The sequence below is a fragment of the Thermobia domestica genome, chromosome 2 (assembly GCF_964235325.1).
Source record: "Thermobia domestica chromosome 2, izTheDome1.hap1.1, whole genome shotgun sequence".
In the NCBI taxonomy this organism is placed as follows: Eukaryota; Metazoa; Arthropoda; class Insecta; order Zygentoma; family Lepismatidae; genus Thermobia; species Thermobia domestica.
This window is the reverse complement of record NC_137455.1, coordinates 369,000,665-369,023,487: the sequence shown is the minus strand read 5'-3', so window position 1 is coordinate 369,023,487 and position 22,823 is coordinate 369,000,665. Positions and strand designations below refer to the sequence as shown.

General features: G+C 36.8%; 1 protein-coding gene across 1 annotated transcript in view; it reads left to right on the top strand.

Annotated features, from left to right (window-relative positions):
- The window catches only part of LOC145679893 (uncharacterized), a 53,039-nt gene that overhangs the window by 6,571 nt on the left and 23,645 nt on the right, over window positions 1-22,823 (top strand). The window contains exon 2 of the mRNA XM_081750409.1: window positions 19,446-20,382. Within this exon, the coding sequence (XP_081606535.1) occupies window positions 19,452-20,375 (924 nt within the window). The 5' untranslated portion in view covers window positions 19,446-19,451 and the 3' untranslated portion in view covers window positions 20,376-20,382. The remainder of the gene's footprint in view (window positions 1-19,445; window positions 20,383-22,823) is intronic.

Sequence of the window (22,823 nt, the reverse complement as noted above, 5' to 3'; positions counted from 1 at the left end):
TTTCCAACCTGTCTAAAACTAACAAACACAGTGTGCGTGGGTTTTCTCGGGGTTCTCCCGTTTCCTCCCACTTTCTTCATTCCACCATTTCATTCATTACTCATAATCACCGTCTCCTTTAGCCTAACCGGCATAACCGTGGGACGTAAAACTCAAAAGATTTCATTTCCTGTCTAAAACTATATCTAAATACTTCAAATATTCATGCGGATTTTTTCCCATGATCAAGATGTCATCGGCGTAGGTTATCACGTTACTGCGTAAGTCTTAACCCAAGACTTTATTTAAGCAGGATGCTAACGCCGCACTGCCATTGATAAGCCCAAAGACTACACGGTTGTATTCGTATAAGTGACCTTCAAAACTAAATGCTGTGTACGGTTTCGAATCTTCATGCAGTTCGACCTGATTATATGCCATTACTAGATCTAAATTTCCGAAAACTGCATTCCCTTGTAAAGAGGCTAGTATTTCTTCCACTGGAGGATACCTCACTTGTTCCAGATCAATGTGACAATTCGTGCGTCTCAAATCCAAAACCACACGTAGAGAACCATTTTTCTTTGGAACAACATGTAATGGATTAAGGTGAATGCTTCGTGAAGGCCTAATGATCCCATCTCTTAACATATCTGTAATTTGCTGACGTACATTTTCCCTGTATCTATATGGAATTATATAAGGCTTGGTTACAATGGGTTTGTCTGTTTTAACCTTAAAAGAATAAACAAAATCCTTGCAACGCCCAGGACGTTCTGAAAAGATATTTTTATGTTTACATAGGATATCCTTAAAGTCAGCTTTTACTGTATTATCTGTAAAATCAAGACTACTTTCGAGGGACATAACACGCTCAGAAAACAATACATCGTCTTTTGAATCCATCAAATTTTGGATGTCTTTCGTTCGTTGATCATTTAATTTACCACTTTCTGAACTAACAGAAACATTATTCAATACATTAGGAACATTATTATATTGACAAGCAATATCATCTAATTTTGGAAGCAGTTTCTGAACGATTTCCTGAGGTAGGCCAGGTATAGTCAACGTTTGGTTTCTAAAATCGAGCATGACACGCAATTGAGATAATAAATCTAAACCCATAATTAATTTTTCATTCAGTTCCTTTATTACTAGAATAGGGATTGATATTTCAAAACCTTGAATAGCTATTGTCACACGAGTAATTCCAGCTACTCTCTTTTTATGTTTACCGGTAAAATCAACTATAATAAGATTCTCAGCCTTTTGTAACTTAGGATTCGAATAATTACTAGTAATTGTTTTCCATAGCGAATACGATAATAAAGAGGCGTTTGCTCCTGTGTCAAGTAAAGCTTCAGTGCTTAACCCATTGATTTTGACAGGTATTTTAGCTGTACTGTATGATTTTAAAAATACAAAATTTTCTTCAACTTCAAAACCATCATTGACAGTATCATCTTCGAACCAACAACGATTTACTACAGGCATAAATTGGTACTGACATCTATTAACTGCTATTTTCGAATAATTATTTACAGATACGTCATGTAAAAGGTCGTTTTCATCATTAACATGAACATGTAAGTTGGAAGATAAATGTTCATAATAGCTGACGTGTGTTTGACGTTATCACATAAATTTGAAGATAAATGTTCATGAGAATCTATAGCTGATATGGGTTTAACCCCTACCACACCAGCTGCAATTAGTTTAAATTCATACTCGTGTATGGTTCCAATAAAGTACATTGTACAGCACAATCGTGGTTATGTCCCGTATTACTGTTCTGTACAGGAATTGCATCGATATCTGGATTTTGATGCGAAGTGCCATCTCTTGACCCCCGATTACGTCAACCTTATAATTTACTGTATTCCTGGAATTTCGCCATGTATTTCGTCTATTTTTTAACCTATTTTGGGTATATGGTCTTACATAAGGATTGCCACGACTAATTAGGTTAGGCAGATTCCCTACATAGCTTTGCCTATTTTGCTCATTCTGATGGCTTGAATTTACTCGGTTTAGGTTGTGTTCCGTATCGTTCACACTACGGATATTTAAGTTCCGAACAGGTACAAAATGATCTGAATTATTTTTACTTTTACCTACTCCAGCTTGTTGATTCAGAGCATGGTATTGAGTTTCATAGCATTGAACAAGCATTAATAAATGGTTAAAACTCATACACTGGGTAGAAAACAGGATCTGTTGTAACTTAAACGGTAGTAAATTTCGAATTGATGCTATGATTCTAGATTCTGATTGCAATGGATTTACGACTTTTAATTCGTTGTATGTATTTACAACAAACTTGACAACAGATTTGTGCAAACGAGGATTGAAATGTTGATTTCTAATTGTGGCATCTCTATTTGCAAGCAAAAAGTCATTTTCGTAATTTGCGATTAGCGCTGCTTTGAAGTCGTCATACGTATTGACGTGATCTCGCACTGCTTTAAACCATAAAGAACATGGTGGGAGTAATAAATGAGGGATTAGTTTCATATATTGTGATTTATCTATACACATTATATTGCATTCGTCCTGGAATTTTTCTAGGAAAGAAGTAGCATTCTCATTACATTTACCACTGAACTTACTCATAGCACGTATTTCACTCATCTTTACACTTAACTTTACCTTCCTTTTATCATTCCGTGTTCTTGTTGAGTGACAATTCCTACCTATGGCGTGATGTGTAGTTGCACCATCTCTTTTCTGTACATCGGTACTCCTCGAATGAATTTCTTCCAAAATAATGTCCTCATCAGATACGGGTGAAGGCGAAGTCATCTCTTGTGAACAAGGGAATTCTACACGATCATTAACCATGATGTTGTGGTATGTGTTGTCCTTGATCTGTAGTGTCCTGATTTTCTCTTGTAAGGTAGCTATCAACTGAGTATTCGCGCGTATCTGGTTGGAGTTATCCGTGACCTGAAGCTTTTGTTGCTGTACAGAAGATTCTATTACTTCCAAATCCCTTTTTACACCACTGACTTCTTGGATGAGATGGTTTTGATTATCCTGGCAATCCTCAGATATTCTTTTTAACTTTTCATCAAACTGCGCGGTGATGTCATTCATCGCCTGTATAATAAATTGTTTCGTCTCTTCTGACTTCTGCTCCAACCGTCTGTTGGATTCCTCGGACTTCTGCTCCATCGTCTGTTTTAATTCCTCATATTGTCTGTTGAATTCTGTGGACATCTGAACCAAATTTTGTTCTAATCGCTTCATGGCTTCCGAATCATCTTTTCGACATTGTTCTTGCCGCTGTAAGGCTAGCAAAATTCGGTCTTCTAATGTCATTCCTGGTGCTGCACTTTGTTCACCGCTATCACAATCACTGGTTTCCTTCTCCATGGCCTCACAGTTCATTTTTCGTGTGATTATTCTACCACTTCTAAGTCTTGTCAAGTTCGTAATCATTAACCTTATTACAGAAGTAAATTCACCCTTACTTTACTTCGGGATATGAATTTACAAGATTCCCGGGTTCCGGCAAACCAAACTTTTATAACGACTCACCAAAGGTAGTCATCAACCTGGTTCGGCTAATAATATCAGTAAGTCTTGAGTGGTAGTATCGTGATTACATTTACTAGTATTCTCACCTTTTATATTGAAATTACAAAATGATGATACGTTTTAAACAATTTTATTCGTTGATTCTCGTTGAACGAATATGCACATAGACTGTATTACAATCGTACATGTTAGCTAGGTATCTATCAACAACAACCTAGCAACCAACTATATAATAACGCCTATTTCTTACATATATTAAAAACATTCTTCTTTTTTTATTTTTAAATTAACATTATATCTGGTATAGTGCTTATGTAGAAGCACTTTCTGCCCAAAAATACAAGTTATTATCAATTTATACAAAGTATCTCGTTGTAATATATCTATATCTATATCTATCTATCTATCTATCTATCTATCTATCTATCTATCTATCTATATATATATATATATATATATATATATATATATATATATATATATATATATGACATCTTTCAGATCAGGATGAATAGAACATCTTAGAAGTTAATTACAAATAACAATTCGGATGCCTGTACAGATACGATAGCGTAGTCGTTTTATTATTATTGTGTATGCCATGTCAAATGATTTAGTTTGCTTCGTGTGCTGAGTAATTTTGATATCTTGATTGCTTTTCTGCAATACTTCAAAAATCAAAACCTTTAAAGAACAAACGTATTCAAAGATTTTTTTCTTATTTTATGAAACTAAGTAGTCTATTAATGTTATCAGAGCAACTTGCACCATATGCTACCTTTCTAATACTGTCTGGTTCCAGTATATAATAAAAGTTAAGAACAATAATTTTTGCTATGAAACTGTGCAATTAAAATCCTATGCAATATCCTCCTTACGGGTCAGAGTAGAGCAAAGAGAACTAGTCGATCTCGGGGTCTTCTTCAAGTCGATCATTTGAAGTATCTGGAAAGTATTTTGACGAGAGACGCTTACTGCTTAAAAGAGATTAGGTTAAGAATAGCCATAGCCACAGAAGCATTCAAAGTAACACCACTCTTAAATAGCAGGCTTACTATCGGACTAAGAAAAACGTTGGTCAAGTGCCATAAATGAAGCGTTGGACTATATGGTTCAGAGACTTGGAAGTTAGAGAAGAAATATTCAGAGAACTTCAAAATGTGGTGTTGGAGGAAGATGGAGAAGATAAATTTGACAGAGAGAAGAATAAACGAAGATGCTTTAAAACGGATAGGAGAGAAGAGGACACTTTTAGCCAGCTTCCTTCGTAGGAAGGCCAATTAGATTTCACACATATTGTGAAGTAATTGTCTTCTTCATACCGCCATAGGAGGAAAGATGGAAGGAAAGCGAGGGATATGAAGAAGAAGAAGAACACAAGTGATCTATGATTTGAAAAATAGAAGAAATATTGGGAATTAAAAGGGGAAGCTGAAGATCGAGAAACATGGAAGAAATATTTCCTGGCCTAAATCTAAAATTAAAAAAAAAAAAAAAACAACTCATTAGTCCCGGGATCTGCCAAAAGGCATAATAGTTAATAACAATGTCATATTAATTAAGAATAAAAGTATTGATGAGATGAATGATGATGCGGAAATGAAAAACATGGGTGGAAACAGGAGAACACCAAGAAAATTTACGCACATGGTGTTTGCCCTCCAGAAAGGTTATTTGGCAAGCACTGTGATCGAATCAGATAGGGATGCACACGAGACAAGATTTGAGACTGTCTCGACTCGAAAATATGCTGTAAAAGTGATGTCTCGACTCGAAAAAAATATATTTTTCTATTGGAATAGCTGTGTCTCGACTCGAATTTTGTCAGGAAAATTCTGTCTCGACTCGACTCGAATGCATCCCTAGAATCAGATACTCTACGCACTAGAGGTGAGCGCTAGGAAAAGTAAAACAAATTGTAGAGTGTGTGTGTATGTGGTGAGAGTTCTCTTGTTTTGTTTGTAGAAGCGTCACTTAAGTAAAAAAAGTTATAAGATGGGTACAAAGGTATATGATATGTACAAAGTAATAAATATGATAAAGTAAAAAAGACGTGAAAAAAAGTAAGGTCACAATCGAAAAAAAGTCAAATCAGGAGAGACGTATGACACAATAGGGTAAAGGTCAAAATCGGGAGAGAAGTTCGAACAGTTAAAGAGAGCTGAAGGCCAAGATGGACAAGGGAAAAGGTAGAGAAAAGTGGGAGTGTGAAATGAATGGGAAAAAGTATTGAAAAAAGAAGGGAATGTATGAACGTGTAAATGGAAAAAGAGTGTAAGTGTAGTGTAAATGTATAGAAAGGCCCTCTCGTCCTCACAGAGCACACAAAAGACGATGCACTTGCTGGAACGGCCACTGACGAACTCCGAGAGTTCTCTTACAGAAAACACTATTAGAAAGTAGGTGCGTGAGGCCAAAGCAAAGTGAACGACTGCGAAAGCTGAGTTCTAGACGTCCAAAAACAGCATCAACTGACACTAACATTGCCCATGTTGAAACTTTCATCATAAAACATAAACATGTCGCCGGAGATTTATAATATACTGGGGTTAACAATGAGATGTTAAAACTTTCATTATAAAAGAGAAACGTGTCGCCGAAGATTTGTAATATACTGGGGTTAACAATGGAATGATGAAACTTTCATCATAAAAGATAAGCGTGTCGCCGGAGATTTGTAATATACTGAGGTTAACAATGGGATGTTGAAACCTTCATCATAAAAGATAAGCCTGTCGCCGGAGATTTTAATATACTGGGGTTAACAATGGGAAAAGCAGATCCAATAATTGAAAAAGAAATTAATTTAAGGAAAGTTTTTTCTTGCTGAGTTCCACGAATGCTTAACGACGACCAAAAGGAGGGAAGGAGTCGATTAAGTATTGCAAATTTGACCCACTTCAGAACAAAGGAACACTTTCTCGGAAAGTGCTGTAACAATGAATGAACTATAGATGCCATTATTTAACCCAGCACAAAAGGGCAGTCAATGAGGGGAAAACCACAGATTCAGCCCCACTCAAAAGTATTCCGTTAGGTGGCACCCAATGTAACTGTATGTTATTTTCTTAGATTTCCAGGGAGTGATATTGTCCCACCTTGTTTCTAAAAGTCATACAATTACGGGCGAGTATTTCTGTACACTTTTGGACACCGAAATTGACTGAGAAACGACCACAAATGGCAAATGGTAGTTTCATCATCCATATATACAATGCACCGCCACAACCTGATAAAATTGTGATTCCATTTTTAGCTGACCAAGGAAAAAAAAAACTTCTACTATACCCACAAACTCACCAGATTTATCCCAGAGTGACTTTAGGTGTTTCCAAACCTCAATGATTCTATTCGTAGACACCATTAGATCATCTCTGGGAAGTACTATTTTCCAGCCACTGAAACATACCCCCCAAAGATGGCTATGCATATGCTACACAATATGGACGGAGTGATGACAACTGTGTATCAATAAAGAGGAAGAGTTTGTTCAGAAATAGACACAGCTTGGTTCCTTATATCTCTATCACTAGTTTTTATTGGGGACCCATAAAATGAGTAAAAATTAGAAAGATCGAAACAGGAAAGATCATATCTGCAATGCTAACCTTAACTTCTTAAAGAAACCTTGTATGGAAATTCTAAGAACTCTCTTTCTCTTCGCAGGCATATACATATATGTTTGTATATGTGTGTGAGTCGTCTGCAATGAAATCACCTAGAACTCCTTATACGGCGAAAAAGAAAGAAAATCGTTTCTCAGTGCATTCCAATGAACAGTTTCACTGTTAATTGTAGCCATCTTATTAGTCAGTTGCGCTGTAAGTTAAAACTGCAATTTTCCCTTTGGACTGAAAAAGCAAGTCAGTCGGGCGACTGGACTCAAGCGAAACGGGAGTGCGAAAACGCACCCATAGCAGACGCACCCTATCAGTGAAAATTTGGTGGGTCAAACGTCTTAATTAGTATTGATAGTTAATAACCGTCTGGACTGCATCCCTGTTGAAAGCGAGTGATTAAGTACCGTTCTTTGATTGTGAAAGTGTAAAAAAGAAACTTTGCCGATTAATGCTACCTAGAAAAGTTCCGAGTGCATTGATGTGATTGAAATAAGAGACATCAGCTCAGAGTGCATTGATGTGATTAAAACAAGGGACATCAGCTCAGAGTGCAATGATCTGATTAAAATAAGGGACATCAGCTCAGAGTGCATTGATCTGATTAAAATAAGGGGCATCAGCTCAGAGTGCAATGATCTGATTAAAATAAGGGACATCAGCTCAGAGTGCATTGATCTGATTAAAATAAGGGGCATCAGCTCAGAGTGCAATGATCTGATTAAAATAAGGGACATCAGCTCAGAGTGCAATGATGTGATTAAAATAAGGGACATCAGCTCGGAGTGCATTGATGTGATTAAAATAAGGGACATCAGCTCGGAGACGTTTCGCGAAACTGGCGCTACTCTGGATTTCGTATTACAGGAATGGTTTGCGTTCCTCTCCAACCGCGTATAATCGTCTAGTGTGAACAATAATGGATTCCAAGTTTAGTACACAACTAGACCTCATCGTGAGTATAATACGGATAGCATGTAAAGCCACCAGTTACTACAAAAAAAAGAAAGATAGTATGTTGAGCTTTAGATAAAAAGTGCAGTATTAATCCTTTTCGTACATTGTAAAACTTTGTAATATGTAATTATTTGTATTGCATGTCCAAGATTGCATGCAATCTATACTTTAGAAATCTATGTATAATTTAGAAAATTTAATCTAATCTAATAAATCTAATATATTATCCAACTACGTCATTGGGTATGACTGAAATGCCGAGCAAAATTCTGAGTACATAATTTATAGTGATTTAAACACAATAGTCGTTAAATATTGACTAACGGTGTTTATATCGAATTCATTGTGCCCCAGATCTCGGTGGAGAAGATGTAAATATGTAATGAGAAATAGTTCGTTGTGGCAAGCTGGTAGGCCGGTAGCCAGCCCAAAAATGTAGGGGGGCCCGGCTGAAGTTAGGGGGGGTGACCCGAAAATATTATAGTTCCTCACCATATTATAGTTTATTTGCAAGCCTACCGTGAAAATTTTAGGGGGGCCCGCAAAAATTTAGCGGGGCGGCCCCCCTAGACCCCCCTGGATACGGGCCTGCAAGCTGGGAATATCTGCCCTTCAGCAACACGAGAGAGAGATAATGAGAAAATAAAAACAAAGCGGGATAGATATTTTTTACAGTGTTCGGAGTTTGAGTATCATTCCGTTCATTTATGTTAATAGAAACAGTCACAACAAACTACGTAAAACGGTGCTAGACAGGTTTTGGACTAGTTTAGATGTGTACACAGGACACTTTCTGCAACCAATGAATGATACTATTCTCATCATAACAATAGGTATCTAGGCTATCACATCCACTACTAAACCTAAGTCTCTACAAGTAAGTTTAGGCGGGAATAAATTAAGAAATACCGGTCAAAGTAGCCCCGGGGGTGGGGCTACTTTGACATCTTATGTATTTGCTGCATAAGGTCAAAGTTACTCAACGTATGGAGTTATTTTGACATGGAATTTATGGAAAGTGTATAAAATACGGTTTTGGTCATATTTAAGGTACAGTATGGTACCTCGTCTCCTTGTTCTTGGAAATTAGAACGAAAAGGCACATGCAACTCGTAAATAGTTGTTTTTAGTGATGAATTATTGAAAGCAAATTTCATAACACAAATGATACCATATTATCTGAAAAAGAAAAACTGTTCTATGTAACACTCTACTAAGGAGGAGGGCGGGAGGAAAGTCTGATCCGAATCAGTCATCATGCTACACCACTAATTGGTAAAGTTTTCCTACCAAGTGAAAGAGGAAAAATAATTTAACACTCTAGTAACGAGGGCGGGAGGAAAGTCTGATCCGAATCAGTCATCATGCTACACCACTAATTGGTAAAGGTTTCCTACCAAGTGAAAGAGGAAAAATAATTTAACACTCTAGTAACGAGGGCGGGAGGAAAGTCTGATCCGAATCAGTCATCATGCTACGCCACTAATTGGTAAAGTTTTTCCCACCAAGTGAAAGTGGAAAAATAATTTGAATATGTCCTGGGCATCACCGCACCCAATAGGCAGAGAAGTGTTTGCATCATATAAAAACTACACACACTTACATGAGTGAAGAATCTTTCATGCATTATATTGTATACTAATCTGATATGAAATTAATATTCTCTAGATGACTCTTAGTTTGTTACCTTTATTTATTTAGCAATACCATACGGTAAAACACACTATTGCATCTTAATTATTTATTAAAGTACAGTACAAAAAGCTCGTTTACAGATCACATGCGGAATTACATATACTGTTTTACGAAAAAGTGTTGTTTAAATGATCTCTTCACGCGCTTGGAGAGACACACACAAGTCTACATAAAGATTATATAAGTGTAAACCAAAGAGTGGAACCTACATATCCGTTCTGTCAGATAAAACGAATCAGTGAAATTTAATCAACATCTAGTTGAAATTAGTTCCTGTCAGTCAAAAGTCGGATAACATGAACTTTTTTTCGAAATGTTGAAGGGATTTTTTGGTTCGTACTTTTGATAGTAGTTTCTCGCAGAGGCGGATCTAGGAGGTGAAACGGGGGGGGGGGGAGGTGTTCAGCCAGAAGCCAGACTATGATAGTTATTCACAAGTTTACAATAAACTTTCCAAAATATATAAATAATAGCTTCAATTATTTCTCCCTCAAAAAACTGTGGGCCAAGGCCCACCGGCCCCAGGCTAGGTCCGCAACTGGTTTCTCGAGAATTGAATAGAAGATTGAAGAAGAACATATTGTTTTTCAAACAAACAAATGTATATTTTATGATTTTATGACAGAATATACATATTTTATATTTGTCCAAAAATGCATTAACTTTACATCTCAGCAGAGATTGTTGAGTTGAGTTGAATTTGGGTTTAACGTCTCGTTCAGCAACGAGGCTATATGAGACGTGGACCTACTGATTAACGTGGAGTCCAAACCGCTTAGCCACGGAGGAGCTTTCAGCAGAGATTGTGTCCACTTTTTCGTAGACACTGTCAAACAAACCAACCCAATTGTGATTTCCCATCACTACATACATCCCAAACAGAAGTTTAATGTTCCATAAAAAATGTATGTAATGTTGGTAGCGATATATTTCATATTTTGAGGCTAACGATTTTTTCTTTTAACTTGGGAATCGTAAAATGTTATAATTATTGAAACGAAAGCCGTTGTGCACATCGTGCTTAAAGCATGTTCAGTACCAAGTTCACAATTTCTCCAATAGATGGCAAGAGCTTCACTTTCTCTTTATGCCCTCTCATGACACTGGCAGCACCTTTGAAGAAATCATTCTTGACAGACATTTCAAGGAAAAACATAAGGATTTGGTGTCATGGTACAAAACACTAAGCAGGGGCGCCGGAACCGGGGGGGCAAGGGGGGCAGTTGCCCCTCCTGAAATTTTCAAAGGGGGCAAGATACTCGTTTTGCCCCCTCACTCTCAGACTGTAAAAACATCACACAACACTGATTATATGAACTAAGTTTTGCTTTTTATAGTAATGTGAAAAAAATATCTATTCCAGATTCACCTTTCTCTTTGAAACAAGGGACCGGGCGCTTTTTCTGCCCCCATGTTAGACAGAAAGATTAGGAAAAAGAATTGAAAATTCTCTTTATTTCCATTGGTGTACATTCTCAAAACACTGTAAATTTTATAAAAATTGTTGTTTAAGTAATCGTAAGTCTGCAATATGAAACGAGTAGTCAAGCGAGATTTTAAAGTTTAAAAAATATAACAGTTTAAATGAGTAACAGGACATTTAGGGCCTAAATACATTTTCCATAAAGTTAAATTAATGTTCTTACAAACAATATGCAGAGTGCAGTAAGTTTTATAGTGAGGAAGAAAAATGTATAAGGCACGATTAATAATTCAGAACATATGAAAAATGCGAAATCTATTGTCGTTCCGTTCGTTTAATCCTTTCACTACCATTTTTTCGGAGTGAGAGACATTAATATATGGCTATTATAAGTTGTTTTCAAACTTATATATATATATATATATATATATATATATATATATATATATATATATATATATATATATAAACATTTTCCACCGTTTCGTTTTTTGACGTGGGAAGGCTGGGACATTATGTACCCCTCTGATATTTTTACGTGGGACCTATATGTCCCAGTGGTATTTACATGAATGATCATCTTGTATTTTTAATTATGAAACGTATATTGTCAGAAAAACAATTGGGTCATATTTATGATTACAAATATTTTACATTTCGGCATCCTTTTCCAAATTACAGTACATGAAACCACTGCTTTATCACTAGCACATTGTTCCTCACTTTCATCTGTTCCATTATCACTTTCATTGTTTACGTTCACTTCCACTACTGTATATTTGATAATGTTAATAAGAATTCTGTGAACCATTAGCAGGCTTCTCTTTACCAGTGGAACATCGATTCATAGCAATAAAATGTGGTAAATTACCAGGAGTCCTCTGAGAATGTATCGTGGGACACATATGCCCAGTGGTAGTGAAAGGGTTAAGATATGAATGCAGAAACAGAACACCTGTTTCAGCTCTCCTTTCAGACCAAGTTTGTAGACATGAATAAGGAAGACAGACAATGTTTATAATAACTAGTAGTGTTAGATATTTAGCTCGCAGTGGTCAAGCAATCAGTGGACATTTGCATAGTACGGATAATTTGATGTCACTCCTGGATGAAGGAAAAATGGATGTGCCTGTTCTCAATCAATGGATTAATCGACAGGATAACTGGCTTAGTGCTGATTGAAAGAATGAATTTTAAAGATTATGGGACATGCAATATAGAGAGTCTCCATTTTTATGCAATCATAGCCGACTCCATGACTGATATTTCAAAGGAAGAACAGTTGTCTCTGTGTGCGCTGTATTGACTCTGATTCATCAAACCCAACAAAATATTTATGGAAATGGTCACCCCACACAGCACAAAATCGGAAACAGAATTCAGGATCAAAGATATTCTAACGAAACCTAACCTGAATGCAGAAAATATACGCGAACAGTGTCATGATGGCGCAGCTAATACATTCATTGAAATAATCATGCATTAGATCTTCTATTGCAGGAAGTAGCACGAAAATGCGAACCTTTGTGTGACGTGCGGGTCATAGTGAAAGACGTTTGAAACATCAACCTGGATTCTGCAAAACGATGGACAACATACGCACGCCCACATTGTTCTTGAACCCTGTAAAACTATCATCGAAAGTAATCCTAAACATTTGCTGCCTATTTGCCCTACACGCTGGAGTGTTAGGCGAAAATCTCTAATCAGATTTCAATCTACTACAAACGAATTCAAATCACGTTGGGAAAAATTAACAGTAATACAAGTGGTCCAAATGATGATCAAAAAATAATTCTAAAAGGGTATTTGAAAATAATGAACAAATTCGGAATGATATTTTTTTCTGATAGTATACATGCTTTTGTACCTTGCGGACAACTGGTGAAAGTGCTTCAAAATTCTGAAGCTTCTGCTTCTGGAGCTAAAAAGCAGCAGCGACTCTATCTAGAGGACACTCTGGGAAACCTACGAACGGACAGTGCATTTAAAAACATCTATAAGGAAGCAAAGGAAAATGCAGACAGACTACACTTAAAATTGCCCACTTCATCAAGATCAAAGAGAACACCAATTAGGTTGGAGGAGACTGATAATCCTTCTATAGCAGCTACCCTTCTATAGAACCTGTATCAGATGTTCCAAAAATTTACTTCGAAATCATTAACTATTTGTTGAATGAAGTGCACCGTCGTTTCAATCAGTCAGGTCTCAAATAACTCATAAACTCTAGAATATACTTTCTGAAGGAGCTATATGTGCTGGTGGGCCTCGCTCAAGAGAATATTTGAAGCAGAAATTGGGAGTTCACTCACCGGATTTTAACCTGGATAGATTATGAGCCCAGCTCAGGCTGCTTCCACCTACTTTGATGACGACTGAGTCGCTGACGACCACCTGAATATTAAAAACTATTAGTGCTGAAACCCCAACTGTTCGCAGCCTTCTCGACCAAGTTGTTCGTTTAGGGACTTTCGTTCTCACTATGCCAGCTTCTTGAGCATTTGCGAAAGATCATTCAGCTATTTGCGTCGTCTAAAGAAATATTTGAGGACATCCATGACGCAGGAAAGATTGGCTCATCTGCTGTTGTTGCGTATGTGTAGCGACCAGACTTAGATTTAAACACCATTGCAAGAGGATTCATATCAAAGACAAGCGAAAGAAAAAGATACTATTGGTCAATTTTGAAAAGAAATAAATGTAGAATTACGTAAGTGAAAATATTATGCGTATTATAACCAATTATTTAAATTACAAAATAGCACTTAAAATTCAATATAAACTTGAATTATTTCTTATTAATTGTGTCGTACTTTATTAGTGTGAAGTGAAGTGAATATAATGAGATTAGGAAGCGAGGTGAATGTAATAAACTGGATATACTGAATTAAGTGTAGTAAAATATATAAATAACTCTGGCTAATTAGTGTAATTGAATTTTATATGTAAATTTTATGAAGTCTTTAGTGGAAATTCCATTTTTCCATTTCTGGTACGAAGTCAAGTACGTAGAAAAATATTTTTTCTTATTTTTTTTTTTACTTAATTATGTGGCCTGTTTTATAATGTACAAATTAATTTCTACTACAAGGTGCTACAAAGTTTGTAGTTCTAAATAGCAATTTCTAGTATTACAGTGTACTGCAACATCAGAACTGGATTTTTAAAAATATAATTTATTCATTTCCAAGTGATTTAAGTAGCTTTTAGATTCTTTAATAGTGTCCGTGTGACTATGTCCAATACAGTTAAAAATATGTACCAGTATATAAAATGGTAAAATTTGTACTTACAGTCATTGTGAGCAGTACAAATTTTACAATTTTATATGTTTTTAATTCTGATTTCAGTGGTTGAAAATTTCTGCACCAGACCAAAATCCAGCACAGAACTGACACGGAATTAATTAATCTAAAGATGTAAACTAAGATGCCTCTAATATATGGAAATTTCACTCTCACGAACTGTTTACAGCTTCATTATATTATTATTATTATTATTATTATTATTATTATTATTATTATTATTAACCAATCAAATCAAATTATTGTTACATTACAAACATATATTCGTATTATCTTACCTATGTTACATTCCCGTGTCTGTTTTCAGTTTGCCCCCCCAGCTGAAAAATACTTCCGACGCCACTGACACTAAGGCACGAAAAGATGGCGTAAAGTTTTGTTTGCTGATGAGTCAAAATATCAGTGTTTTCCTAATCGAATACACGGGCTTGGACGACCACCGACTGAGCATTCTTGCCAGAGTGTCTTGCACCTCGTGTTAAAGGTTTGCACGGGCTGTAAATTTTAGCCCGAGACCGGTTCAGCCCGTGAATTTATAATGTGAGGCCCGGCCCGTGTCCCAAATATGTTTTAGCCTTAGGCCCGAACCCGACCCGAGTTCGTGTGAAAATCAAATGAGCCCGAAATAAGCCCGAACTACAAAAACTTCATAATTAACCCAAAATTGTATTTTTTATTTACAGCAATTTGAGGTTTAATTTTGCAGTTCTCCAGAAAGAACAGTACAATAAACATCGTTGTGTAGTATATTAACATAGTAAGGTCCGAGAAAATGATTGTATATTTAAATATTTACGACCCTGGCCGGAAGCAACATATGCCTTGTAGGCCCGAACCTGTGAAGACCTCTACCTCGTGTTCAAGTAAGTGATGATGTAGCAATAGTGTTGGCTTATTACGGTTCATAGACGGTTCCATGGATTCCAATGAATACAATTCTGTAATGACAGAAAATATGCTTATTTCTTCCCAGATATTGCTCAATGATTCCTTTCTATGTAAGCAGGACATTGTGCCATGTCACAAATCTGGACGATCAATCAAGTGGTTTGATGACAATGAAATTCCTTTGTTACCATGACCAAGTAGAAGTCCCGACCTGAATCAGATTGAGACCCTCTGGAACATGATCGGAGCAAGAGTGACAGAAGACCGACAAGCAAACAAGAGTGAATTAATGGAGAAAATAGAAGTGTGGAATGACATCACATTTCAAGACTGTTAATAATTGGTTGGAAGTATGCCTAACCGTTTGAATATGTTTGAAAACCTGTGACGGTACTACAATATATTGAAGTATATATACTGAGTGCATTACGTTGCAAACTGTAAATACGGAAACATTAATATACAGGTTAACTTCACAATATGATTTGTTTCTTCATGGTCAAACTTTTCACTGCCATGGTCAAACTACTTGTGCAATATATTTTCTTTAAGTTGTATCCTTGGTCTTTTAAACTTTCATAATGGTATAAGATATTGTTTAATATTAAAAATTCAACATTAAAAGAAGGAGACTTCGGAATGACCCTATATTGATAGAACATAGAAAAGATGGAAATGTAACATCATCAGTGAGGAAACTTTAAATTCAGTCCCCTTTCCCGCCAATATTCTTCTCATAGTATCTTATTAAAAAAAAAAAAAAAACAGTCCTTTCAGGTTTTTTCCAACACAGACATTTGAAATCTGTCGATGACAGACACGGTGTGAACTAGAGACCTGCACGGACCCGAGTCCAATCCAGCCCGAATGTACCTAGGCCCGGCCGAGCCCGGGCCCGAAAAGTTTTGCGGATTTTCAGCCCGAGACCGGCCCGGCCCGATAAGTTTTTTTTAAAAATTCTTGGCTTAAGTCCGGTCAGGGTCCGATAAATTTTAAAAGTTTTTGGCCAGACCCCGGCCCGATAAATTTAAAAAAATATTAGCTAGAGCTCCAATCTTTCTCAATTTAGTATTAAATTTGACCTAACCCTCAGAAACATTTTCTAAACTCTGGTTCACAACCTGACGCTTGCCTCCCGAATGGTATCATTGCCTTCTAGAACTTTGCCTGCCATCGAGAGAACAAAAACTCCATTTACTGTAACAAAAATCTAACTTAAGTGAAGATAGCAATATTGTTTAGCGTGAGGCAAAACTTTCCCACCCCTTCTTGTCATATTTGGGGTTCAGTGTAGGTCATGGTCAGAGCTCAATTTACCGCTCAGTGCCTGCTCTATAGTAAAAGTGGAGCCGCTAAGCAACACACACTGTTCACGCTAGGCCCAAAGGGTTTTTCACTTGTAGTTCCTACACTAATGAAGCACTAACGTTAGGGTTGATACACTAAGAAGTACTAACGATGCACTAACCTTTGCACTAAAAGAGATATTTAGTGCTTTTGAATTTGGCGGTAATTTAACGCAATGAAAAATTCCCCATGCATTTCTTATGGGAGTTTCGTGACTTACAATTGGCTATATCTACACTAATAGTGAAGCACTAACGAAACTATTAGTATTTTCTAGAAGCACTAACGATATACTAGCGAATGGCACTAATCTTTTCGTTAGTGCTCAAAGTGGGGGGGGGGGCAAGTTCACGCTAGGCCCAAAGGGTTTTTCACTTGTAGTTCCTACACTAATGAAGCAGTAACGTTAGGGTTGCTGCACTAAGAAGTACTAACGATGCACTAACGATTGCACTAAAAGAGATCATTAGTGCTTTTGAATTTGGCGGTAATTTAACGCAATGAAAAATTCCCCATGCATTTCTTATGGGAGTTTCGTGACTTACAATTGGCTATATCTACACTAATAGTGAAGCACTAACGAAACTATTAGTATTTTCTGGAAGCACTAACGATGCACTAACGAATGGTACTAATTTTATCGTTAATGCTTGAAGTGGGGGGGCAGCGTGAACTTGGCCCCCCCAAAAGTTTTTTTTATTTATAACTCTTACACTAATGAAGCACTAACGTTAGCGGTTTTTGCAGTAAGAAGCACTATCGATGCACTAACGATTGCACTAGCAGAGGTCAATAGTGCTTTTGAATTTGGCGGTAATTTGACCGAATGAAAAATTCTCCATGCATTTCTTATGGGAGTTTTGTGACTTATAATTGGCTATATCTACACTAATAGTGAAGCACTAACAAAACTTTTAGTATTTTCTAGAAGCACTAACGATGCACTAACGAACGGCACTATTCCTTTCCTTATTGCTTGAAGTGGGTGGGCCAGCGTGTACCATTGTCTTGGCTCTAGAGCCTACACTAATAAAGCACTAACGCCACGGGTTGGTGCACTAGGAAGGACTAACGATGCACTAACGAATGGCACTAGTTATTTCGTTAGTGCTTGAAGTGGGGGGCAGCGTGAACTTGCTCCCCCCAAAGGTTTTTTGCTTGTAGCTCCTACACTAATTAAGCACTAACGTTAGGGGTTGGTGCACTAAGAAGCACTAACGATGCACTAACGATTGACACTAATTTTATCGTTAGTGCTCAAAGTGGGGGGGCCAAGTTCACGGACGTGATTAAAATGTACGCCAATTCCATGAATATTCGTTAGTTTCCTAAACACTTAGCAAACATAATGCTTCGAGAATCTACTGCAAAATTTTCTCATCCTTGAAACAATAAAAGTCGGTCTTTTCACCGAGAAAAAACAGAAAAAAATCGTTCCGATCTTTCTTGTGTGCAGTGTGTAATAACTGAGAGGTTCAACTCTGTTTCTTCCCCTCCCTCCTGTCGCACATGCTACTTTCCAGCCTATTTAATAAGCACAAGCTTCACTTGGAAAGTATTCATTTTAGAATACTAGGAAGCACAAGTAGGAACACAACTTCTCTTCAACGTTCAGTGTCACAATGACACAGTCAGGATGATGCTATTATCGTTAAAATACTTGGGAAAAATCCCAATATATGTCGCTGGCAACCATTAAATCAAGGACAATTTCGTTGATAGTATTTTTTCCCCTGAAAATTTAGTTTCTTTCTGGACAGATCTCGAGTTTCCAAAAGCATTCTTTCAGCAAATGTACCGAAATGCCTTGTTGATGGAGGCAGCAAATGTACCGAAACTTCTAAGTAAATACATTCTAGCAAAGAAGGATACTAAAATTTACGCACCCATTGTACAATAGCTACATATTTGCTTCCTTCACAAGCGACACTTAAAATAAATAAATAAACTGCAAAAACGGCATTAAAATACTGAACACTACTTTTGAATGAGTGGGTCGTTAACGAGATCCCAAAAACATCGAAGGAAACTGAAGAGAATTTAGGCTTATCGATTCTTCTTAATAGAAGGTACAGCCTTGTTCAAAAAAATCCTCATCACCCATCTTGATTCAAAGTTCCATATCTTGGTAACCGTTCGTTGGAAACGCTAATACTTATGGTCGAAATAAAGATCTGAACTGATCAATGAAAATTCACATTTGTTTCATTTAGTTCAAACTATATTTGAGAGTGCATGGCTTTAAAAAAGAGAGATTGTGGACCAGAGTTTCTTTCTTTTTTGTAAGAAAATTGTTCAAAGAAAATACGTGAAATTCGGTCTGAAACATAACCCAACGCATAACAGTGTTTCATAAAATTTCAGTGTTTTACTTTAAAAATTCCCTTTTTCCTTATTTTTAAATTGTTGCACAAAATTCCCTTATATGCGGGAAACTTCTTCTACACTAGAAACACTGCCCACATATCTAAGACTTGACCCATCCTTTTAACTGCAGACACCACAGTGAAAAAACTTATCAATCATTGCTTTTTTTAATCTTTTCATGATCTCAATAGTTGTTTTAGAGATTATATTTACACAATTCTCTTGGCTATTTTGATGAATATTTTATTGTATTTTATAAAATAGGAACCTTATGTCAATACCTTGTGTACTGAAGAAAAATAAATATCTTTCTCTTTGCAGGTCACCATGCATCTGATTTTCGTTGGAATTATAAGTTTCCTCTCCGCACGGACATCATTAGGATTTGACTCTAATACTTTCCCCTTCTCTATGTCCCTTTTCCCTAATCCTTTCGATCCTAATCTGTTCAACCAAGCAGGAAATCTTCGTACGAATACACAAGTAGCTGTTCAGGACAATACTCGTGGTGGAGGGAGTAACAGACTTGTACAAACCAACGCTGGACCTCGTTCCTTCAACGTTCCAAATGCTTATCCAGGTAACAGACATAATGTTCAAGTAGCACAGCAAGTTGGACACGGTAACGACATGGTGCAAGTGAACAAAGGACGTAATGGTCAGAATAGGCAAGACGGTCGCCAAGTTAACTTGGGTGGGGGAAGAAACAGAGTTGTTGATATCAATCCTGGAGATATGCCTAATAGATCTTCCTTTGTAGACCAACTCAGTTATCCTGGTGGTGGACATACTTACAAAGAAGTCAATTACGGAAATGGACGGCATAGAATAGTAAGGAAACATAATCCTCCTCTCCACCAATCATTGTCTCCACAAAACGCGGGAATTAGAACAGGTGCTTCTGTTGTCCAATTAAATTCTGCCAGCGGTCCAAGTGTACAGAGAGCGACTCAGACTGGGGGACATGGTGGAACTAACTTCATGGTTCAAAGCAGCACCGGAAATGGACCTAGCGTGCAAGAAGGACTTCAAATTAACAGTGGCGGAAATAATGTACATATACGTGAAAAGTTAGGAAGTGGGCAGAGCCTTCAACAGGGATATCAATTGAACTACGATCCTTACGGAAGTAACTACGCTTCTGATATTTACCATGGATATCCTGATTATTATCAATCACAGGCTCAATTCCATGGACCTGGTGGTGGTTCTGTATACGACAATTGGTACATACCTTATTATGGTTACTAGGATATTGGTAAGTTTTCTTATTTATTTTTGTGACATCATAACCAAGTAGAATATTCCAAAAATATTGGTTCAACCGTTGCAAGCTTTAACATCTTTTTTAACACCCTGGTTATATGAGGTAGGATATCTTGTTTTTAGTTGGATCCAAATCACTCTTCAAATTTTGTTCGGGCAAGAACTCCCGCCGAATCTAATACAAGAATTTATGCACAGCTTATGTTGTTATTTATTGGAACGTCGGCAGGGGGTATCTGTAACAGTAACGAATACATGCATACATCTTGAGGCGTAAGTACATATAATGCTTCACGCAAACCAATGTTTACTTACTTATTGATCTAACATTTTAGTATTTAATGTAAATATCTTAGTTTAGCATTTGATATGAGTACACTACAGTCACGTTTAACCCCCTCCCCCAACATAAAACTCGTGCTTTAAATTTTTACAAGAAAATAAACCCAGATAGCACAAATACTTGCGGCAAATTTTTGCTTCGTTTAGTGGAGCAAAGAATCTGAAAGTTTGCGAAGGCAAAATTTCTTAATAATTATTAAAAGCTTTCAATATGATCTGCAAATTTTCGCTGATTTGTAAAAATAAATTCACCACTGCAATTAACTTGCATCTTTTTTGAAAATATAGCGTTGAAAGTTTGCCGTCGCAAACAGTTTGCAACTCTGTAAAAGACTTGTTTCGAAAAACTTGCTGAAAGCAAATATGTGATGATATTACCGAGTGCGCGCGCATCGTACCCAGAATTCACTGCGCTACATCAACTATGACAAAACAAGCGGGAAGTGAGAATCGAGAAAAACCAATACACCAGAGGACTCCAGAATAAACTCACTGGTCTCTTATCAGATGTTTTTATTGACCCAGGCAGCCTGACGTTATTTTGTGAATGTGTGTGAGAGTAAGCACAGGGATATGATTGTTGAGGAAGTAGATAAATTGCGATATCCTTTGTCTGTGCGTTTATCGTTCGTAAGTTTCTTATCTTTGGCCAGTAGCTAAAGATGTTTAATGCTTGCCACTAAGAAAAGACGGATCCACATTATAAAAATTTTGATGTTTCATAAAGTTAGGTTTCACTTTATAAATTTGCAGCAAACATTACCTGATACATTTGCAGCAAACATGATCTTGCGATTGTGAAAACAGTTTCTGCAATGTTGCTGCAAACCTTTTAATATTTTCACCAAATTTATCAGCTCATTTTCGGAAATTTTGTCAAAGAAAATTTGCACAAAATATTTGCAGCAAAGTCCTGGCAAACTTTCTTGCTGTGCAGTCGCAAACATTTCGTTTGTATTGGCAGATGTTTTCATTTTCTGAGGCAACTTTGCTGCAAACTCAGCCAGCGTCAACTTCGTTATTTGCATTGAACTTTCGGCAAATTTTCTCATTTGAAAAGGCAAGTTTTTTGCAAACTTTTTAGTTTGCCTTTGCAAATTTTTAAACATTTTTAAAAAATTTTTCTGTGCTATCTGGGAATCCTCGAGGGTGTTCAGGTATCATCTTTGTTGAACCGTACAAATGTAAAGGCTCGAAAATGATAGTTTGCCCACATTTCTGACGAGAATACTCGATTTTTTTGTTAAAGAAAGATTTTAAGGTTACGTATATCATTGTTGCCTTCATTAAAAATAATTTCATTATTGCCATTAGATTTTTCCGTCAGTGACTGTTAGAATGTAGGAATAAAAAAAAAAAAAATAGATGAAAATTGAAACGCTCTTTCAGCGCGTTAACCAAATCGATAAATAAAGGAGCCTTTACTATGGCGTGACTTTTATTTAAAAACACCAACCATGAGTACCTAAAGATTTTTTTGTTATATATATTCCTGATGTGTGAACTCGACAAGCGCCAATAAAACACACAGAGGGAAACGAAAGAAAATAAAATAAACTTATCGGAAAAAGGACGAACGTGCCACTATCGAAGGAGAGAATTGTATATTGAGTTGAGTTGATTTTGAGTTTAACGTCCCGTTCAGCAGCGAGGCTATATGAGACGTGGACCTACTGATTAACGTGGAATCCGAACCACATGAGCTCCCGCCGGGAGACTTGTATATTGAATTACATATATTCACAGAATCTTTGGTAACTGACCAACTATCGTTGCCATGGTAAAGATGGAAACAATACTTTTAAAAGCTGCAACAGAATCAAAGTTAACAACAATGAAAAGTGTCAGAAATCCTAACTATTTGTATATATAAAACTACATACACTATGTGATCAAAAGTATCCGGACACCCCCTAAACATACGTGTTTCATATTAGGTCATTGTGCTGCCACGTACTGCCAGGTACTCATTATCAGCGATATCAGTAGTCATTAGACATCGTGAGAAAGCTAAAGGGGCGCTCCGCGGAACTCACGGACTTCGAACGTGGTCAGGTGATTGGGTGCCACTTGTGTCAGAAGTCTGTACGC